The following is a 20,083-nucleotide window of genomic DNA, read 5'->3' as shown; positions in this document are numbered from 1 at the left end:
AAATTATGCAGTTTTCGTTAAACGCCCCAATATAATATAATTTCAAACTTCATCAGCTCCAAACTTTGTAATGTATACGGAAGCCTAAATAAATCTTTAAAAAAGAGTACGGATTCCTGTATCCAACAATGGAGATCAAAGCAGATTACTGGAATGAATCCCGTGATGAAAAACAGTATAAAACATTCCTGAATTGGATTTCAAAATCTTTTACATCACGTTTTTTTAACCCCTTCAAAGTTTTATTTCGTCGTTTTGTTGTTTATTTCGAGTGTACCTGCTTCGAAAACATGTTCTTACGGTTTTATAAACTTTTAATCATATGTTTGACACTAATCGATGTAATTGAACCAATTTTTTGCTTATTATCAGAAAATTATTGGTGATCATAATCATGATCCCAAAAAAATTTGGAAAATATTGTTTTTGTTTTTAGGCCAAAAACTATACAAAAATGTAAAAAACAGTGTGACAATTTTTTGAGCCATTTTCTCAACTTGGCAGGACTGTGAAGGGGTTAAATTTCTCCGATTGGACTTTTACACCATCATCCAAAAGGTCTTGAACAAGATGGCCAAATCACGTTGGAACAGATATGATAGCATGTTTCGTACCATGCTGCTGCCACAAAGTATAATTTTATAAGCTGGAATAAGGAATTCTGGCATACGGTGGTTTAAGCAGTTTACGATCATTTTCAAAATTATGTTTCATTAATTGATTTATTTTTAATAATACATAATTGCATAATTTTTCTCTTCAGTTTATGGTTATAACATAATGATATTCATTGTAAACGTTAAGAAAAACAAGATAAACAAAGATGCACAATTTCACATCAGCGATACATTTCATCCTTCAATGGATAGATCCTTCCAGGATTCAATACCGCTGGCTATAGAGAATATATTTTCCTTGCGATTGGATCGAACGGGTAAAGCTTGCACTGCGGTATGCGGACGGTTAATGCGTCCGAATTACTTTTTCCTCTTCAGCTCCTCAAAACGACGAGATAGGTCATCGAAATCGATCTCGTCATTGTTACTTTTGTTCTCGTCGTCGTCCGGCACGTCGGGCAAATCTTGTGGCACGTTCGGCAGTGGAGGAAAGTTGAGTTCCGGTGAGAACTTGGAGCGTGGCTGTGGTTTCGGTTTGGTGGAATTCTTAATACAAAATAGGAAGACACAGAAGGGGGAAAAGATGGTTAAATGAAAATATGTTTTAGAGACATCGAAGAAGGATAATATATTCGTTTTGAAACAGTCAGTAAACGTATTTTATACTCACAAAAAAATCGCCAAAATACAAGCAAATTTAAATACACAAAAATGTTACTACAATAGATTTACTTTCAAAGCTAGAGTACGAATGGAAGGAATTGTAAATTACCTGCATATTATCATCCGGACTCAGCGAAGCATAAGATGGAGGAGGACCACTTGAAGTGCTTGCTCCCTTTTCTTCGTTGATAAAGTTGGAGTTGATGTTCAAATCCTTAATCTCCTCCTTCTCCGAGGAGTTTGGAGGAATGTTGTAGTTAAACGGTGGCGCTGTAGCACTGCCAAAGTTTTGTCCGCTTGGTCCAGCCTAAAAATAGGAACGTCAATTCGTCAATGAGGCAATTCATACATCAGTTAACTGGAGAACCTACCGGATACTGAAACGGTACAGCTGGCGGCGCCACGGGTAGTTGAGGCAAGGGTGGTGGATATGCCACGAATCCAACGTTTGCTGCAGCAGCTGGTGTTGCAATGCCACCACCTCCGCCACTTCCTCCACTGTTGCCACCCGGCCCAGAACCACCAGGGCTACCGCTGCCCGTGCCTGCTCCACCAGTCGACCCATCGAGATTATTCTTGTCCGTTAGGTCTATAAGAATGTCTCCATCCATAATGCTGGAGCGGTCATCCTTCATTATCAGTGGATCGGGCTCGTAATCTACGTTGAAAATCTTTGCTATCTCAATGAGATACTTTTCCACCAGCAGCTTCGGGGGAGCCTGGATGGCCAACTTATGCATCAGCTTATCCGACACCTTGTGGGGAGGAATTGCAGCTCGAACCTGCTTAGCGTACTGTTTGCCGTACTTCATGGTGAAAATGTCCGAGCACAGCTTCAGCTCCTGCACATCCGCCTGCAGACGAGGTGCCACCCAGATTATACTGCTGACCGCTTCCTCGATACCTTCGTCTAACTCTTTCATTTGCGTTACGAGACCGAACCGCGCCAGGATCAGATCACAGTACATTTCCACTATTTCCATCGCCTCGACCAGATAGTCTTCCCGGATAATGTGCTCAACGCGGATCTTGGCCCGCTCGGGCTTTCCGGCCTGAATATAGTCCGCAATTTCCTTACGGGCCTTCTGCGCTAACTCGGTTTTCTTCTTCTCAAGCAACTTTAGCCGATTAACGGCTAGACGAAGGTTCGTCTTCAGTTTGGTATAATTCGGAGCACTGGAAAACATGTTCTCAAACACACGATTCTGGTTCTTCCACACACAAAATGACTCACTAAAGTTGTTTTTATATTTATCTCCGACGAAAACACAAATTATGATTCATCACAGGTGGAAAACATCAAGCTCGCATTCGATGACATTGCTGTCAAATTATTTAAAATAAATAAACTAATGTCACTAGCATCAAGATCTAGATAATTTTTTGAATTATTTATTTTACCAAAAATTTATAATCTCCAGATAACTAGCAATTTACTGATCTGTGGTGTGCCAATTGTTGATGTCCACATGAATGCGAAAATCTAGGCATGGTCTAGAATCTAGGAAAAAGTGTTATGTGGTCCGCCATGTTTAATTCACACATTTGTTCACACAATTAACCCTACTGTCAAATTTTTCCTGTTTTTGTAGATGACTTGTCAAACGCAGCGAATGATGCGACCAAGTATACTGACTATGATTTTGGCCTCCAAAAACGCCTTGCAATTGACTTCTTATCCACGGGTAGCAGTAGCAGTCTTCGGATCGGTTACAGTGTAATTTTGGTGTGCATCAAGAAAGAGGGCATAATTTAGAACAGTGAAAAAGTAGTCAGATCAAGAAATAAAATATCTCAAGTGCAAGTCAGACAAGTGAAAGGCATCTAGGTTATCATCATAAAGAGTGTGCATCCCAAAGGGTCGGCACTTTGCACGGAAAAAGTTCCTGAATCAAGTTGGATGTAAGTCGAATCTGTACGGGGTTAAGAAACAATCTGTTAGAAAGGTCTTTTGCTGTCGGTGTTGCTTCGAAACTTTGTATAAGCTGTTTTCGGTTTCATGCCATCACGGCAAGCCCAACTGCTTAACGTGGTCAATTGCGATGGTCGATCATTAGTCTAGCATTACATTTAGCTCCCAATTCGCCGTGTAAAAGTGTAACCTGGTGACATTATGAAGCATTTTATTTTCTCCTGCTAATGGCAAAAGGATAACTGCAAGTGTACCATGGCGTTGGTAAGCCCCGTTTGCGGTTTTCGTACTAAGGTGCTTGTCCCTTAAAAAAGTTGTATAAGAATCGAAACGTCGGAACTGATGTGTGCCATCCGAGCAGGAGGCAGGGAAAAGGAGGCGAGTGGCACAAAGAACGACATCTCAAGGTGCGATTGCACGACACGGGAATGCTTACCGAAGAAAGACGATACGCCAGGGGAGAAGGGGAGATTTTCGAGGAGCGGGGTTTGTGATTGCATGCACAAGTCTACGGGGACGGCGGAACCGCGACTCTGCCACAAATGTTACGAATACCACGGCCATTTGTTGCTGCGGTTTCCGACCATCGTGGGGGGTGTTTTCGATGTAAAGGTTCATCTGTCAACCCAACTCGTTGCCGATGCTTTCTAATATCGTACTCGTTGCACATCAAAGTGTGCCGTACTTGCAACGCAGGCAAATATGCACACCAGTAGATTCGCAATCAAGCAGCCAAATTGATAAACGAAAAAACGCAGTTTTATTTTTTCCAACTGTTGATAAACATTTATCACACAAACGAATGTTTATTATCTACCGGCTGTTTGATCGGCTATTAGTCATACAGACGTCGATCGTGCATTTCGGCTTTGTGGCGCAACCGTTACCAGCTGCTGGATAACCTTCTTATTTTTGCAAGCGCCTAATTATTTATGATTTTACTAAACCCTACCCGAAGCACTTCCTTCCGGTCCAGGTTAAGTTTATGGTTATCTGTATCCAAATTTCTTCCAGACCAACAAAATGGACAGCCCGTGTGAGTCGGAGAGCTCACTTGACGGGGGAGCGATGCTTCCACCAAGCCCAGTATCTCGGGAACAGCTGCAAAAACGAATCGAAAGCCTTACCCAACAGAACAAGTAAGTTGTACAATTATGGATTGATCGTTTAGAAACAATCCTACAATCGCTAATCTTTTTCTCACTATATTGTAGGGTGCTGAAGGTAGAACTGGAAACGTATAAAATTAGAGTAAAAGTCATCCAAGAGGAAAACCGTTCCCTACGTCAAGCGTCAGTTATCATCGTAAGTAAACAAGCCAACAACAACATTTGTAATGTACACCCAACCCCGTGGGCTATATGTCGGAAGGGGGAGGGAGGAAATGATGCGACCGCATCTTGCCTATAACTACATCATCCGCTACACGGGATCTACGGGTGCGGACCATACAATTGCATCCGGGGATTGCTTGATGTGGTAATCGGCGATTGATTTCAATCCCGTGAATACATTCTATCAGCAACGATTGGGAAAGGGTGTGTTATGATATTTATATTTACAACCGCTTATCGCTTCGTCGTGCGTTTCCTTTTGTTCTTTTTTTTTAGCAAGCAAAAGCCGAGCAGGAAGAGGAGTACATTTCCAATACACTACTGAAAAAGATACAGGCCCTAAAGAAGGAGAAGGAAACGCTAGCGCATCACTATGAGCGTGAGGAGGAATGCCTCACCAACGATCTGTCGCGCAAGCTCGATCAGCTGCGGCAGGAGAAGTGTAAGCTGGAGCAAACGCTCGAGCAGGAGCAGGAGTGTCTCGTTAACAAGCTGATGCGCAAGATCGAGAAGCTGGAGGCGGAAACGTCCGCCAAGCAAAACCACCTGGAGCAGCTTCGACGTGAAATGGTGGAGCTGGAAAATACGCTCGAACAGGAGCAGGAGGCGCTGGTGAACAAGTTGTGGAAGCGTATGGACAAACTGGAGGCAGAGAAACGTTCGCTGCAAATCAAACTCGATCAACCCGTCTCGGATCCGACCAGTCCAAAGTAAGTTTCACGTTAGTGCTAACACAGCAGGCATTGATTAGTTTTTTTTTAAATTGAAATGTTCCTTCGTTTGAAAAACTTGCAGAGAGATAAGCAATCATCGTAATGAAAATGGCAACGATACTGCCTCGCAGCTAACGGCGCACATTACAAACTTACGCTCGGAGGTGGACCAGCTGCGCAGCAACCTGGCCGCGGCCGAGAAGGAGAGCAAAGAAAAAACGCAGCAGTACGCGCACGAGGAGAAGTGCATACGCGAAGAGAACAAACGTCTGCAGCGCAAACTACAGCTGGAGGTCGAGCGTCGCGAGGCCCTCTCGCGGCATCTGTCCGAGTCGGAGTCGTCGCTCGAATTTGAGGACGAGCGCTTGTTCAACGAGAACGTGTCGGCACTCGCAAGCCAACGTCCCATCAGCCCCGGCGGGCTGGCTCGCTGCATCACGTGTGGCCAGCTGGTGAGCCGGCGGGCCAGTGAGCGGTTCATTAAGCCGGCAATACCGATCGGACTAAACACATCCGCACCGAACGTGCTTTCCTCGCATTCGTCCTCGGTTGGTGGTGGTGGTGGTGTCGGTGGTCTGTTCCCGCTGCTGGGTGCTGGCAGCAGCAGCAGTAGCGTAGGAGGTGCCGGTGGCGGAGGTGGAGGAGGCAGCGGCGTTGGTATGAGTGCCACTTCGCTCAACAGTAGCATCGGTTCGTCGAACTCGAACAACACTAGCAGTAATATTTCCTTCACCGGAAATTCATCCTTCGTCCAGCCGGCCAGCCCGATGGACACCTCGATGTGTAAGGACTAAGACTGCTGAACAGTCAGCGAGTCAACGTGACAACTCATCGGAACTTGGGTAACGTACACTGATTAAGAACGACTTTCGCTTGGGCGCTCGCAATGGGATTCCCAAGTTGGAACTTGATAGAAAAGCAGCGGTTCAGTGGTTTTGTTACAACTTGCTTTTTGAGTATTCAGAGTCAATGGTAAATTCATAATCTGAAAATTCAAATCCTGACTATAGACAGTTTCCAAAGCAGATAAAGATTCCTTTTTGCGAATGTTGGTTCCACTCGATGTGATGTGATTCCTAAACACCTTATGCTAAATATTATGCAGAGTGTAGTGGGTAAACCTCTCGTTTCCGTTGCTATACTTGCTAACCAACGCAAGTATGACGTCCCGAGTAAGGCAGCAAAAAGTTACGGAACAACATATTATGTTCTACATTATTCTGCTACGATTAAAAACAACCAATTGGTTGTTTGTGGTGAGCGTATGTTTGTTTGTTTTTTGTAAAACAAAATTCATTTTCGTCGTGCAGGAAAATGGACGAGCAGCGACTAGAAAAAAAATCGGGAAAAGCAGTAGTATCAACGAATTTGCTAGGCAGTAAACAAAACAGTTCCCTGTTAGGCTAAGGTGCAGGTCCACATCCTATCCAGCCAGATAAAACAAGCTTGTTCCGTGCTAAATCGTCCACCCTTCATCTCGCGTTACGTTCCACTCCGATCCGGTTTGATGAATTTTACGTGATAATAGTGGAATTTAAAAAAAAGGAATACGTTCTGTTACTAGTTGTCATAATGCGGTATGAATAATCGTGTTTGGTTTGGTGAATGAGGGAGATAGAGAGTGAGTGTATGAAAATTTAATGGAACTTGGGTACACCTGCTGTCGAGGATAAAATTAAAAACCATCGAATTTAGTTGGCAAAAAACAACATTCATTTCAAGGGTTGATTTAAATCAACAATGCACTAGAAGCACGAAGTACTTATATAGGCCAGATGGTGGGATGAAGTATAATTAATGTTTGCCTTTTTTTATAAATGCAATTCTATCGAAATTTGCCTTTTTAAGTCACTCTGGGTTGAACTGTCCACTAATCGCTGTCTATGTTAAGAGAGGTTACTCGCTTTGTTTATGTTACAATCGTAACCATACAATGGTGATTAGATAACATCGGGAAGGATGGAAAACAGTCGGGCTCTTGTCAAGAATTTATCACTCATAATAATGAATAAATAATTCGAGTTAGATGATAGGCATGAGTCAAAAGTATAAAACCCTAATCGTTGTTCATTTGGACTGTCATCCTTTAATATGTTTAAACACACTTGCTCTACTTCCCACCTTGACTCACTGATTCCCTGCACGGCACAGGACGGAAAGTGCTAGATAGTCACCGTGTATTGTAGATTGTGGTCAAATGTCACTAGAACGAATGGGAGTTGGGCAAAACGAATTAAAGGAAATTCACTTCTAAAGTGTGCTAGGTAAATTTGCCGTAAACCACATTTTGCCACAGTCAGATTGAAAAGTTAAGAAGAAGAAAAAAACACTATAAAATCCAGTTCAATATAAAACACAGGAATTAAAATAAAACTTACCTGCCGTTCTCCAAAAATCACACAGCAAGATAAGATGTAGTGAAGGAGCCGAAAAGTGCCGCTCACGCGTGCAGAAATAGCCACAAGTTCTATTCATAGCAAGTAAGATAAATTCTTAGTTAGTAGCGGTAACAAAATATCCCAAAATCAAATAACCACCATTTCAAGCAGCAGAAAACCTTCACGCGGCACAGGCTTACCATGTCCAACGTACATACACTGAAGATCGATATGGGAACGATGCAAGGCGGCAGTAAAATCTATAAAAGATACATAAACATTCACATTTCACTTGAACCATGCTATACGGCGCAAAGCATATGCACACGGATAAAAGCAAAAATTACGACATCTCTCCGTCACTTCCAATCTTGTTGCAACTGTTATGTTAGTGTTGTGTAGTATGAAATAATCAAAGAAAAAATAACACGCGACAAGACAAATGGAACTTTATCTCAATGTAAATCGATGGCGAACATAAAAGTAACGTGAAAAAAGAGAACACAACATATAGATTCATATGAAGGGAATGATGCATACTTGCAAATGCGGAACGCAAAGTAAATAGTCACCAATGGAGGTGATGATGCTTACGTTCGAATGATAATGATGGTGAATATGAACAGACAGTGTTGGAAACATGGGGGAACTATTAGGATTACTAGAATAACTTACAACAATATTTACAAATATCTATCACACATGGAATGCGACGTGTTTATATCTTGTCTGAACTTTGCTTTCGTTTGTCTTGTACAGCTGTCTCTTAGGAGAGAACTCCTCGTTAACTATATTTACAAGTATGCCTGTTTGTACATTTATCGTACGTTCAGTTATTCATTTACATATTATGTTTTTTGGGTTTTTCGCGTATCTGTATTTCTGCCCCCGGCGTATGGTGGTGAATGATTTAAAGTACTTTGCTTTCATTACGTAGTAGCGTTTTGGTTCCCTCAGACAAATCTGCTTAAAATTCATTACGCAATACCGGAAATCTAAAATAACAGAATATTGATCATAAGCCATGAGTAACTGGCGCGCGATGTGCGTAACTTATATAAAGTTTCGATAATACTTTCCAACAAAAGTCCTGTATCGGAGTGTAAATGTCCAAGTGGATAACGTTGTGTTCGGCATAGAGTTTAGGCCATAAATGTGATTCTTGAAAATGACTACAATTAATGTTAAAATTGTTCAATCTGAACTTGGTCGACGGGGGATCTGTTGTTGAAAGATGGGCTACGTACACAGGAGTCCATCCCGGTATATAGTACGAAGCAGTGTGTGTGCTTCGAAAATTTCCGATGTCCATTAGTAACGTGATAACAAAAACAGGAATTTCCTTTAGATGCACGTTTGTCCACACCCTCTCAACGTAACATATTCTGTAAGGAAGAGAAGAAGGACTACAGGACTGCATGCTGATTAAATTTCTTTACACGTCTTGTTTACATGTCCCGAAAGGATCGAGCGTATTTGGAAGAGTTTCTACAATTTATTCATAGGTAACAGCTTAAAATGTAATCATTCTTATCATTATTACTATGATTATATATTATCGCTTTTATATTATTATTACATTTATTGCTATATTTTAAAAAAAGCAAGAGGAACGAAAAATAAATAATGGTCAATAGACGATGTTTTGTTTTATGATTTAATTATAACAAAACGAACGCTTTTTACTACAAAATTGGACACTGTAGTGATGATGATGGCAAATATGCAATTGAAAGAAACATACAGAGAAGAAAATTGGAGCCCTTTCATTTCATGGCGTAACGAATGACGATTGTAAGTGTACTAGTGTTTCAAATTTAAAACTTGATTATTAACTTTTGAATTTCGTTTCACTACGATTTAATACGGTGTAGGCAGTTCTGTAGAAACTAAAGTAACAACAGCTGTTTAAAAACCACAAAAATTAGAATGTTAGATGAAAACACACATCGCAGTTATAATGAGCAATTAGGTGAGTGATATGGTAAAACTAGAATCAAATAGTTGAATAATCATAGAATGGTATAGTAAAATTTCTTTTTATTTTTGTTACGGAGCGTGAGGCGGTTAGAAAATTGAACACGTCCCGTCAACGTTAACTGTCAAACAGTGCGAGCCGACTGTCAAACGGTATGAGCACACCTACTACGCAACACCCTTGAAAGATGAAAAATCAAAACATTGCAGGCACAGATTTTGCGTGGTGTGTCAGTTGAGTTCGTGAATTCGTAGCTTGGCGACGTGTTTGGAAAGCACAGTGCGTGATGTGGTCAGCAGAACTTGAAGAACATTGCCACTAAACTGCCTTTGGTCTGTGTAACGGGGTGGAACCGGACTTTCCGCGCCTTTGCGTTCGAAGTTAATGACGTCGTGCGTTTGGACTCTTCCATTCGCTAGCCAAACAATCGAATCGAATGCCACGGATGCCTTTGGCGTGAGCAAACCGTGAAGAAGTGTGACAAACGTGTGGTGTGTGAGAAAAGTGAAATTAACCTACTTCCGCCGTATCCGCTACGACCGGAACTGTGAACGAAACACGGCATTCCATTGCTTACCGTAGTGCGGTGCACGGTTCGATGTCATCGCAAAAATATGCGTTCGAGTTTGGGCATCTGTTGAAGAATAATGCTAGTAGCAGCATGCCCACCGCCAACAACATAATGCCGGAGCACCAGCACCTTAACGTGTTGAGTTGGACGAGCGAGAATGTCAGCGAATGGGCCCGCAAGGAGGGGCTGTCGCGGCGCATCACCGAATGGCTCGCTCGCGAGGACATTGATGGACGGTGTCTGTTGGCATTTACCGAACAGGATATGCAGGATCTTCCGCAACACTGTGCGTCGGAGCTGCGCTTCGGTGACATCAAGCGATTCTGGTTCGCAATACGCCTGCTGCAGCGCCAAAGTTTCGCCTCGCTGGGGCCGTTGGGAATGATGAGCGGTATGTGGAACAATCCGGTGGTCGGTGGCGAATACCTATTGCACGGTGGTGATATATTGCATCCGGCGCACCACCACAATCCCAACCATCCGCACCATGGTCCGGCCAGTGTGGCCCACGGAGGCCCGGTTCATCACCATCATCATCATCTCCTATCGAGCATGGGCACGAGTTACGGTTCGGTCGGGTTTAGCTACAGCGATCTGGAGCGTATATCACCGCCAATGTCCATCGACGGATGCGCCACGTGCATTCAACCGGAGTTTTTCAAAACGATGATAAGCCTAGGTACGTTTTAAAAATATATTTTAACTTCTCACAAGCACATACCGTAACCAACATGCAGATAGAACCAAAGATCAAAAAAGATCATGTTTGATTGCCACGACGCAAACCAAACCTACACCCTGATGCATCACATTGCAGTGCGTTGGGTCACGGTGTGTAATTCGATGGCTATTGCATCCAATTGAGCAGACCGCCCGAAGAGGGGAACCTTTCGATAGCCACTGGCTGCACAATGCGTATAATTCCCTTCGCCACCACGAGAACATACGAGAAAGAATTTAATTGAGAGTACATCGCACCCTCGCGCTCGCGTTTCACAACACAAAAATGTTCCTTCTTATCCGTCATAATCCACCCGCGGACTTATTGGGTGCCCAAAGGGAGGGTCATGCATGTCCCGCGGAAATCACTTCCATGCCATCATTTGGTGGAAACACGATAATGTACAGCACCGTGAGATGTCACGAGCTCGACTCATCCGCTTCCGGTGTCCGCTTCTAAATCGGCTCCTAACTCAATTTACCTCTCACCTACCAAATTGGTCCGGCTTTGTCCGACACGAGATCTGTTCATATTCGAAGGGATGATTTGATTGGGAACGAAATAAAATTCGTACGATATGACGACTCCGAAACACGATGGTCAAAAATAGAACAAATATAATTTTACCACACGCGAACGTAGGACGATTGAGAACAATCAAGTTGAAACCCGTAGACGGGTAGACATTTGTTCGAGCCTATTTTTGGGAACCAACATTTCTCATCGGTGGCTTGTCATGCAACTTAAAACTGCAGTTCACTTTTATAAAAGAGAACGAGACAAAAAAATCAATTCCCGGATGAATAAGCGGGGTTTCGGATATTTCTTATCAGATATCGTGCATGATATACCTGCGGGCTTATCTCCCGTACATACAGCGAACCATTTCATCAGTGGCGTACAGGTTCTAGCATGTTGCAAAATATATTTTAGGTATAGGTACATGCAGAGATAGGGGAATGGAAATCAAGAGCGGAAATGCGGAGCATATCAGCATTTTAATCCTGCTGGAAAATTATTTGTTTAAGTTGCGATAATTGACAGAAATTAAATACCCCTTGAAGGAAGAAGGCAGCAAGAAACCGTACCGCGCAATAAGGTTCACTGATTGGGGGCATTCGTGTTGGTAGCCCGTCGGAAAATTGAAACTGCAAAGTATTGATTTTCTTTTTCAGTGCAACAATCCACTGATGTTTTTTTGGACAGGAGGTTTTTCCGAACTAGCAAAAACATTTATATGGTCGGTAACCTTCTATTTTTTTTGCCTCGACGTGGGTTCAAACCCTAAACGAGACCGATCACCCACCCCGGGAACAGAGGACCGAGTATCCACGACCTTAAAGGAAACAAGTTTAGTAACCCCTTCATGGGACAGGTATGACCGAAGTTTTTTTTTTAAATTTTAACTGGACTTCAATTTTGTTTTTGCTATGTTCTTATGCTCAGAATGGTATATCTATAAAGTATCAAGCACAAAACATAGCTTTTGATTTGTTGCAGTTGTAGGCAAATTATGATAATATGATGTTATTATTTCTAAACATGCAGCGTGTACAACAATACAATAAGAACAATACATTATCTTTGCGTTGAATTGTGTCTTACGCAAGCATGACATGATTTTTGTAAACGTTAAAGAACTTCTTTCTTTTTATCCATCTACAATATTTTTTTCTGCCAATGCAATAATGAATGGAATGGCTTTTCGTCGTTCAATTTTGTGGCGCTCATTATCTCAATCGACACGGATTAAGGCCTGTTTATCCTGCCCCAGGTTTACCGACGTCACACGAAACCTTGTGCGTTCGATTCCGACCGTTTCTTCGACCGTGATCGATTAAACGCTCGGTTTGCGTCAAAGAAATTCCTCTTACTCGGAGATCTTCTAACAAGCGAACAAGACAAAAACATTATCCAAGATTCATACGGCTGTTCTAATTAGAAAAGCGCTATCCGATACAAGAACTCGCCAAAAGCACATTAACTTTAACTTACTATCGAGGGATTAGGATGAGTGGAGAATGAAGTTTGGGGCAATAATTAAAAACTCTTGTAATAAACTGCGTCATTGAGGTTGGTCGTTTTTAGAGCACCTGTTGACCTGCCATTCTGTGCCGCGTTTATTTTGGAAGCGGCCGGATTGGTTGCGGCCACACCGCGGACCTAATCGATGCGGAGGGTGGATTTATTAATTTGCTCACGTTTTCACGCTGCACATTACATTACGGGTTGTCCAGCGACCATTTACTGTCCATCGGCACACCGATCACACTTGGAGGACACTTTGACGAATGGAAATGGAGAGCTGACTCGTCCAATCTGTTTGCAAACGCCACTGAAGGCACGCGTCGACCTTAATTCGATTTTCAAAGACATCTGAGGTCTTCCCTTGTCCAACCCACACCCGGCGTGTTGCATGCTCGATGGTAGTGTTATTTACTTTTTAATACCTCAAACAATGATTGACCACCACCACCACCATGTTCCCATTTCTGTACCGTTTTGCGCGTAATTTTCCTCTTTTCCTCCAACACGTCGCGATGTTTTGACACCCTTTAACTTAATCAGCGGGTGTTTATCAGGATTGTTTTCGGATCGTTTCATCGGAATGATTGCGCAGCTAGTGTGGTGGGGGAACTTTAAAAAAGAAAACACACAGATGATCAACCACGTAAAATGTGCGCCGTTTGTCGAGGGCCTTTGGTTGGCGCGGGGTGTGACCGGGGAAACAGGGAGCAAAGAAGTAAACAAATGCCATTCAACGTCTTCTCTTGTATTGATGGCGATCGAAGGAGAAGGAACACGACCACAGATCCGATCCATCGGGGCAGCATTGTGTATCGTTCGCTTGTCGCGGCATTTCTCGAACATCGTCATCATAAGTCGTCAACACTCGCATGAATCATGTTCCCCGGTTTCCATATTCGAAAGCATGATTCCGTCAAAGGTTGAAGTCCACCGAGGGTACACTTTGTGGCAGGAGTCTGCCGCGACTCAAAGTCCTCTCGACAAAAGCATCGACCCAGCGGTCCGGAATAAAACGCAAGACACGGGTCCTTTGTTCTCGTCCTCGTCCTTCATCTGTTTATCGTCGTGCTGATACGCTGGCCGCCTGGTATGAGTAATTCCGATGCTCCGTCTGGTGTAAGGAAAGCCATCTCCTACGAGAACCGATAAGATAAAACGGCGTTCACTAACCACCTGGACGGAAGTAACCGTAGAGTCTGTTGCTAGCATCAACCCCTAGCGGTGCACTTCTCTTCACCACCCGCCCGGGTCGACGGATGTATTTCCAATTATTCACACGCACCGGTCACCAGCTTGTCTCGGGACGAATTCGATGGATTTTTATCTAAACCCCAGGGGTCGGCAAACTTCGACTCGTATGTTGACCCATGAAATGTGTATTGAAAATTTAATGTTGAATCTTGATAAACTTTGTCATTGCACCACGTTTGGGTAGGGACTGTTTGTAACCGCAAGGCCGTGAATTTATCTGTTTTGATTTGAATGAATCAATTTGAAAGAAACCCAATTTTCAAAATAGATTTGTGAAATGAAAGGGTGTTGTTATACAAGGCAATTTCTGAATTTAATATTCTAACTTGTCTTGTATGGTTTCGTTTTGGTGGATATATCCAGTTTTTTATTTATATTATTATACTTTTGATTTCTATGATGTTTGATGCAGCAACTAGCTAGGAAAGTGTTGGAAACTATTTTCAAGAATTTTTAAACAATTTAGACAGTATGAAATCGAAGGTTGATTGCAACTAAAGAAGATAGAAGAACTGCTAATTTGTAAGTCTACACAATTTACCAATAGGAATAAAGATAGTGAGACCATCAGTAACAGCAAATAGCACTCGTTATGATAATAAATCTCTTTGTTAGTTAGCTAAATTGTTTAAATAGATAACAACAACAACAAAAAATACCAGAAGAGTTGTGACAAACTAACAGTTGTGTTGTAACAGTATATCAGCATGATTATGTAATTTTAGCATTTGTTCATCTGCAAAGAATTTCATATTTTCTGTAGCTCAAATTAGATTGATGGGAATTGAGGAAACTTTCTCAAAGTGTAGCTCTGTAAAAACATTTGCCAACACCTGAACCTAAAGTAAACTAATTTGCTGTTTTGTTGCCATTTGCTGCTTCGTTCATGGCCATCGGGAGAGGCATTAGGTTAGGGTTAACTTTAACACCCCTTACCCTCGTGAACCATGTGTTTGTCGCTGTGCGGTTGATAATTTTTGAGATAATAGGAAAATGGGTTTAAGATAATCCCCCGTGACAGAGGTGCTAGCTGTTGATTCGATTGAGCATTTCGTCTAGGAAACAAAATGACCGGGTGATTTATAATCTAATTTGTATGCTCATGCAAGGGGAAAAGAAACTGCCACGCAATGTAATCATGAAATGAAAGGCAATTTTGTTTTATTTTAGCAGTACCAGCTTGTTGCTGCTACTTAGTTTCCTGGAAGAAAATGCCGAACCATGTCATCTCCAGACATGCATCTTTCTAAGTTGTACCTTGTTTTCTTCGAATCATCCTGGCGGGATCAAGAGAACCGGCCATTAAGACAGACTTAATTTTTGGGAAAAGTGCGCCAGCCCATAAAACGCCCATGTTAAGTCGTTTTGGAAACATCCTCCACCACGTTGGAGCAGTAATGCGATTTGTGTGTTGGTTTTTTTTCTGAACGCCTCCCGGACCAATGCCGTTGCATAAGTCTGACCTGACCGCGGTGGTCGGTTTCGGTATAAAAATATTCGTTGTGTAAAACATGACGCTCGCGCGTCATCGTGGCGAACGATGAAACAAAGATACAAAGTTACCAGCAAATGGGGCCACTGTTTGTCCGGAGCGAGCCTCGCAGGCTGGAGCTAATGGCGTTTGCACACATACAGTAATTACCATCACTCGGCCAACCCGGCCGGTCACAACACTTTCACCTGACGAACCGTGATATGTAAGACGGTGTAGTCCTTTCGCCTCTGTTTTTGTTCTGTGGCCTTCTAGGCTTTCATGCTCCACCATGGGTCTCATTTCTTGCTCCAATCCTTATCCTTTACAGGTTACGCCTTTCTCGTCACCTGGATAACAGCGTTCGTGATGGTGGTGGTGCACGAGCGAGTACCGGACATGAAAAAGTACCCACCACTGCCCGATATCTTCCTCGATAATGTGCCCCACATACCGTGGGCCTTTCACATGTGCGAAGTGACCGGTACGATCCTGTTTTGCATCTGGGTGTGCGTCCTTGTGGTACACAAACACCGGTAGGTATCATTGTTTGCCCATGCACGGTTTCCTTATGCAATCAATCACTTTGACTTTCCGGTTTTCGTGCTTCGTTCCCTTATGCACAACTTTCTCCAGGATGGTCTTGCTGCGACGTTTCTTCGCCCTAGCCGGTACCGTGTTTTTGCTGCGCTGCGTAACGATGCTAATCACGTCCTTGAGCGTCCCTGGAACGCATCTGGAATGCACACCACACGATCACAAATTCGACGACAGCAAGTAAGTGAGAGCTGGGATGGGGTTTGAAAAGATTTTCCTGCAACTGCAACTAATGAACTTGAAAAGCTTGACACGTTTCTGATACATTTCTTACCGAATGTTTAACTCCTCCACAGCGTTCGTATAACGGAAATGATCTACCTGAGAATCAGTCGTGCCTACACAATTTGGAGTGGTCTCGGAATGTCGATACAGGGTGTCCGGACGTGCGGGGACTACATGTTTAGCGGGCATACGGTAGCACTGACGCTGCTAAATTTCTTCATCACCGAATGTATGTAGGCCACGCGGTCATTTTGAAACATATTTCGCACCCACCTGAACGATATATGCTTCTAATTTCTCCTTCTTTTCTCTTTCCGGTTTTTCTATCGATTGGATAATTATTATATCACACATAGATACACCACGGAACCTATACTTCCTGCATACGCTCACCTGGCTGTTGAACATGTTTGGAATATTCTTCATCCTGGCCGCCCACGAGCATTACTCAATCGACGTGTTCGTGGCGTTCTACATAACTTCGAGGCTATTTTTGTACTACCACACGCTAGCTAACAATCAGGTACGTCTGCAGTGTGATATTTTAAGGTTCTATCGGATTTCAATCCTCTTTTCGCTAATGCTGTTTATTGTTTCCACATGCGATCCTCGTTCTCCCACCATCCCTGCCGTAGGCCCTGATGTCGCACGACTCGAACCGCACACGCATATGGTTTCCCATGTTTAGCTACTTCGAAAGTTCCGTCGATGGTATCATCCCGAACGAGTATGATACCGTGTACGGTGTGCTGTCCAAGCTGTTCGGTTGCGTGCTTTACGTGAAGGATGTGTGCATGCTGACAGCTCGTCGCTTCTGGATCGCCAACATCGACGGGCAAGCCGTCTTGAAGACCAGCCTGCAAAAGCAGATGCAACCAAATCAATCTACTGCTGTCCCTTCGCAACACCGCCAGCCGTCGTCGTCGTCCGGTGAGGCGTCCACGGACGACCCAGCCAATGGAGAAGATCACGCTCAACCCGGTCAGATTCCGAACAACCTAGAACACAACCGACCAGTCGATAAAAAGCCTGTCAAGTGTAACAATATTATAAACGCCGGTGACATCGATGTTGCGAGCATGAAACGGAAATCGTTCAGCAATAACAATGCTTCCCTCCCAAAGAGTGCGAACAGTTCACCAAAGTTGACGAATAATAACAACCTGCTTCCATGTGACGACAGGGAGGGTGCGAATGAATTTGCCAAGAAGAAGGACCTATAGAAGGGCGTACTCGTTTTGACGGAAAATTCCGTTGCGCCTTTTGCTTTCCTTGGGTGGTCATTTCCCGTCTGGAGGCTTTCAGCGAAAGCGGTTGGGGGTGTAAACAAAAATTCTTAGCTTCCTCATTGCTAGCAATTAAGTGGGTTCAGTAGGTTTGGCCAAATAATTATTTGCTTTGATGGTTAGTTGTAAATGTTATGCTTTAAAGACTGTTATCGCTACGTGGATGCGGTTGACACTAATAGGTAGAGAAGTAGGGCATATGTTCGGAACGAATAACTTCATCCAGCTTCCTCGGAAGATCGTTTAGTATATACTACGTTATTTATTACGCATCATAATTATACACCGATCGTTCATTTTTTTCCCCTTCATTTGCTTGGCAATGTTATATAGAATGTTTTGTCAGTTGAAGAAGTTTGACAGCGAAACAAAGGCTAGCGTGTTTTGATCGATGAACTTTGTGATATAGTTTTAAAATATATTCTCAATCGTTGCCGTTCGGTGCAGGCAAAACTGCGTTCATTCTCTCCCGATCCTCCAAAAAACATTTCTTCCTGCGTCATGCGTTTCGGACTCATGTGGCATACAGTTGTCAAATTATTTATTTTCATTTGTCTTTCCTAGCGTAGTGGTTTGTAATCTTTAAAAAGTATTAAATCGAAGGCGGCTTCGATTCTGGAAGAAACGCAATAGGCAACAGCAATAAGACGCTAGAAGACATTGAAAACAGTGAACAAAGATAAATGCAAAAATAGTTCATGAATAACAATTATTAAGAATTTTCCAAGCCCAGCATAGCGAACTAGTCGAGCAGAACATAGGACAGAAATATATGACTAAGGGGTGTATTTGAGTACTGTTAGAAGTTGTCCGTTAGATTATGCCTCGGTAGAATGATAAGGAACTTTTTCCGTCTCATTATCCAGCCTACACATACACAATCGAGAACCGTCGGTTATTACTAAAGTAAAGCAACTCTTTCACAGAATAAAACAAAGCTGCTCCTTTCCCCACAGCTACCGTGCTTACATTGGAATGTATAACGAATATACTACTTTTGCCAAACATTTTAAAAACAGTCAGACGGTGCGATGAGAGGGTTGCTCAATAGATTTGTTATCTCACCAACTAAAATGACTCTTAAATCTTTTCTAACGATTCTATTCTTCAGCATACAACAAAATAAAACGCACACATGAACTCAAAGCAATAGGAGCTTCAAATGGCACGAAAATCAGGAACAATTTACCTTTTACAAATACTCCATACTTATAATACTTACTTTTCTTGTAAGTTACGAATAGAGGAGATCTTTCTTTATGAAAGGTTTGCAACAATGAAAATCAAAGGGAAATAAATGCTAATAGTGTTTAATTCATTTATGCCTCACGTGTTGTGGTTATTACTTTCCAAATCACAAAAAAAAGTGTACTAAGCCGGTGTTGCCTAGTAAACCGCTTAGCTAACGTACGGTTTGTATTCACAAAGGCGGATGTATTGGAATCCGTTCCCAAAGGGATGCAATTTTGCGCAACGCTGTCACAGAGAGATCAGGGTCTGTGTAAAAATGGGGAGGTTAGTGCAAAACTGGTTTTTTCACCGGAGCTGTATAGACAGAACAAAGTTGCAGAATTCATCCGATCAATAAATGTAGGCAGGAAATTACATTCTTTTCTCTGTTATAAAACTTTACACATTGGGCATGAGCAAATCTGTTTTTTGGAAGGGAAACAAATTAAATTCGAATTGTCAAACTATGCCCCGCGCACTTTGAATAGCATGGACCTCGTTACATAGACCTTGGCGCTAATTGTTATTTTTTACGTACTTTAGCAGCAGTGTACTACTTTCATTTCGATTTCAGTTTCGTTTGGCTTTCGTTCCGGTTAACTTTCGTTTAACTTGCTTCTTTTTGCGGATTATCCTTGATTGTCGCGATCGCGAGCAACGAAACAATCACACGAGATCAATATTGCAAAAATTTCGTTCGTGGGAAGTTTTGCGTTCCGGATGAGATTTGCGAGGCGGTACACGAAAGATTCTAGAAACTAGATTGTGCGGTTAACTGCTTGGATCCTGAATACATGCGGTATTTTCCTTTACATTGAAATACAATTTAAGTCCACCATCGATTCTCCTGTGCGCTAGGAGGCCTGTTGTTTTCGGGCATTTTTACCTTTTGGAATCGATAAAATCGGCCGAATCGTAACGTAACTGTGTAACAGTGTGCGTCCACTAGGCGGGCGGCAGTGTGGTGGAAGTTCAATCATATGACTGGCGTGCGGTCGGCACTACGTAAGCAAGCGTCAGGGATTGTTTTTGTTTGTCATACCACTCTCCCCGTCCGCCAACGTTCGTCGTCGGGTGTCAAGGTTCGATCCGGCTCCACCGACGATGG

The 20,083-nt window shown here is 42.8% G+C and overlaps 3 protein-coding genes across 4 annotated transcripts; 2 read left to right on the top strand and 1 right to left on the bottom strand.

The window, feature by feature from the left end:
- Positions 1-710: 710 nt before the first annotated feature.
- LOC131262784 (IST1 homolog) lies at positions 711-2,536 on the bottom strand. Its single transcript, XM_058264859.1, has 3 exons — positions 1,652-2,536; positions 1,390-1,587; positions 711-1,163 (listed from the first exon to the last, which is right to left on the bottom strand). Exons 1-3 carry the CDS (start codon positions 2,465-2,467, stop codon positions 978-980), a joined length of 1,200 nt encoding a protein of 399 aa, XP_058120842.1. The 5' UTR covers positions 2,468-2,536; the 3' UTR covers positions 711-977.
- A 442-nt stretch (positions 2,537-2,978) lies between these two features.
- Positions 2,979-9,253, top strand: LOC131262810 (coiled-coil domain-containing protein 6). Of its 2 annotated transcripts, none has more exons than XM_058264889.1 (5): positions 2,979-3,182; positions 4,207-4,331; positions 4,407-4,497; positions 4,803-5,236; positions 5,322-9,253. In XM_058264889.1, exons 2-5 carry the CDS (start codon positions 4,216-4,218, stop codon positions 6,031-6,033), a joined length of 1,353 nt encoding a protein of 450 aa, XP_058120872.1. In that variant the 5' UTR covers positions 2,979-3,182; positions 4,207-4,215; the 3' UTR covers positions 6,034-9,253. The 2 variants fall into 2 exon arrangements, with proteins under 2 accessions (XP_058120872.1, XP_058120871.1); XM_058264888.1 differs by lacking the exon at positions 2,979-3,182 and adding an exon at positions 3,367-3,456.
- Positions 9,254-9,882: 629 nt separating this feature from the next.
- On the top strand, positions 9,883-19,033 carry LOC131267584 (ceramide phosphoethanolamine synthase-like). Its single transcript, XM_058270492.1, has 6 exons — positions 9,883-10,845; positions 15,969-16,173; positions 16,274-16,414; positions 16,531-16,688; positions 16,816-16,982; positions 17,095-19,033. Exons 1-6 carry the CDS (start codon positions 10,194-10,196, stop codon positions 17,680-17,682), a joined length of 1,911 nt encoding a protein of 636 aa, XP_058126475.1. The 5' UTR covers positions 9,883-10,193; the 3' UTR covers positions 17,683-19,033.
- Positions 19,034-20,083: the final 1,050 nt, after the last annotated feature.

This window comes from Anopheles coustani, chromosome 2 (assembly GCF_943734705.1).
Source record: "Anopheles coustani chromosome 2, idAnoCousDA_361_x.2, whole genome shotgun sequence".
NCBI classification, from domain to species: Eukaryota; Metazoa; Arthropoda; class Insecta; order Diptera; family Culicidae; genus Anopheles; species Anopheles coustani.
Note: the sequence above shows the minus strand (reverse complement) of the source record. Positions and strands in the feature narration are given on the sequence as shown.

Coding starts and splice junctions, on each gene's coding strand:
- LOC131267584 (XM_058270492.1), top strand. CDS start 10,194: ATGTCATCGCAAAAATATGCGTTCGAGTTTGGGCATCTGTTGAAGAAT. Junction 16,415..16,530: donor CACAAATTCGACGACAGCAA/GTAAGTGAGAGC, acceptor ACTCCTCCACAG/CGTTCGTATAACGGAAATGA. Junction 16,983..17,094: donor ACACGCTAGCTAACAATCAG/GTACGTCTGCAG, acceptor TCCCTGCCGTAG/GCCCTGATGTCGCACGACTC.
- LOC131262784 (XM_058264859.1), bottom strand. CDS start 2,467: ATGTTTTCCAGTGCTCCGAATTATACCAAACTGAAGACGAACCTTCGT. Junction 1,588..1,651: donor CTGTACCGTTTCAGTATCCG/GTAGGTTCTCCA, acceptor TCCTATTTTTAG/GCTGGACCAAGCGGACAAAA. Junction 1,164..1,389: donor GTCCGGATGATAATATGCAG/GTAATTTACAAT, acceptor TTTTGTATTAAG/AATTCCACCAAACCGAAACC.
- LOC131262810 (XM_058264888.1), top strand. Junction 4,332..4,406: donor AGCCTTACCCAACAGAACAA/GTAAGTTGTACA, acceptor ACTATATTGTAG/GGTGCTGAAGGTAGAACTGG. Junction 5,237..5,321: donor TCGGATCCGACCAGTCCAAA/GTAAGTTTCACG, acceptor AAAAACTTGCAG/AGAGATAAGCAATCATCGTA.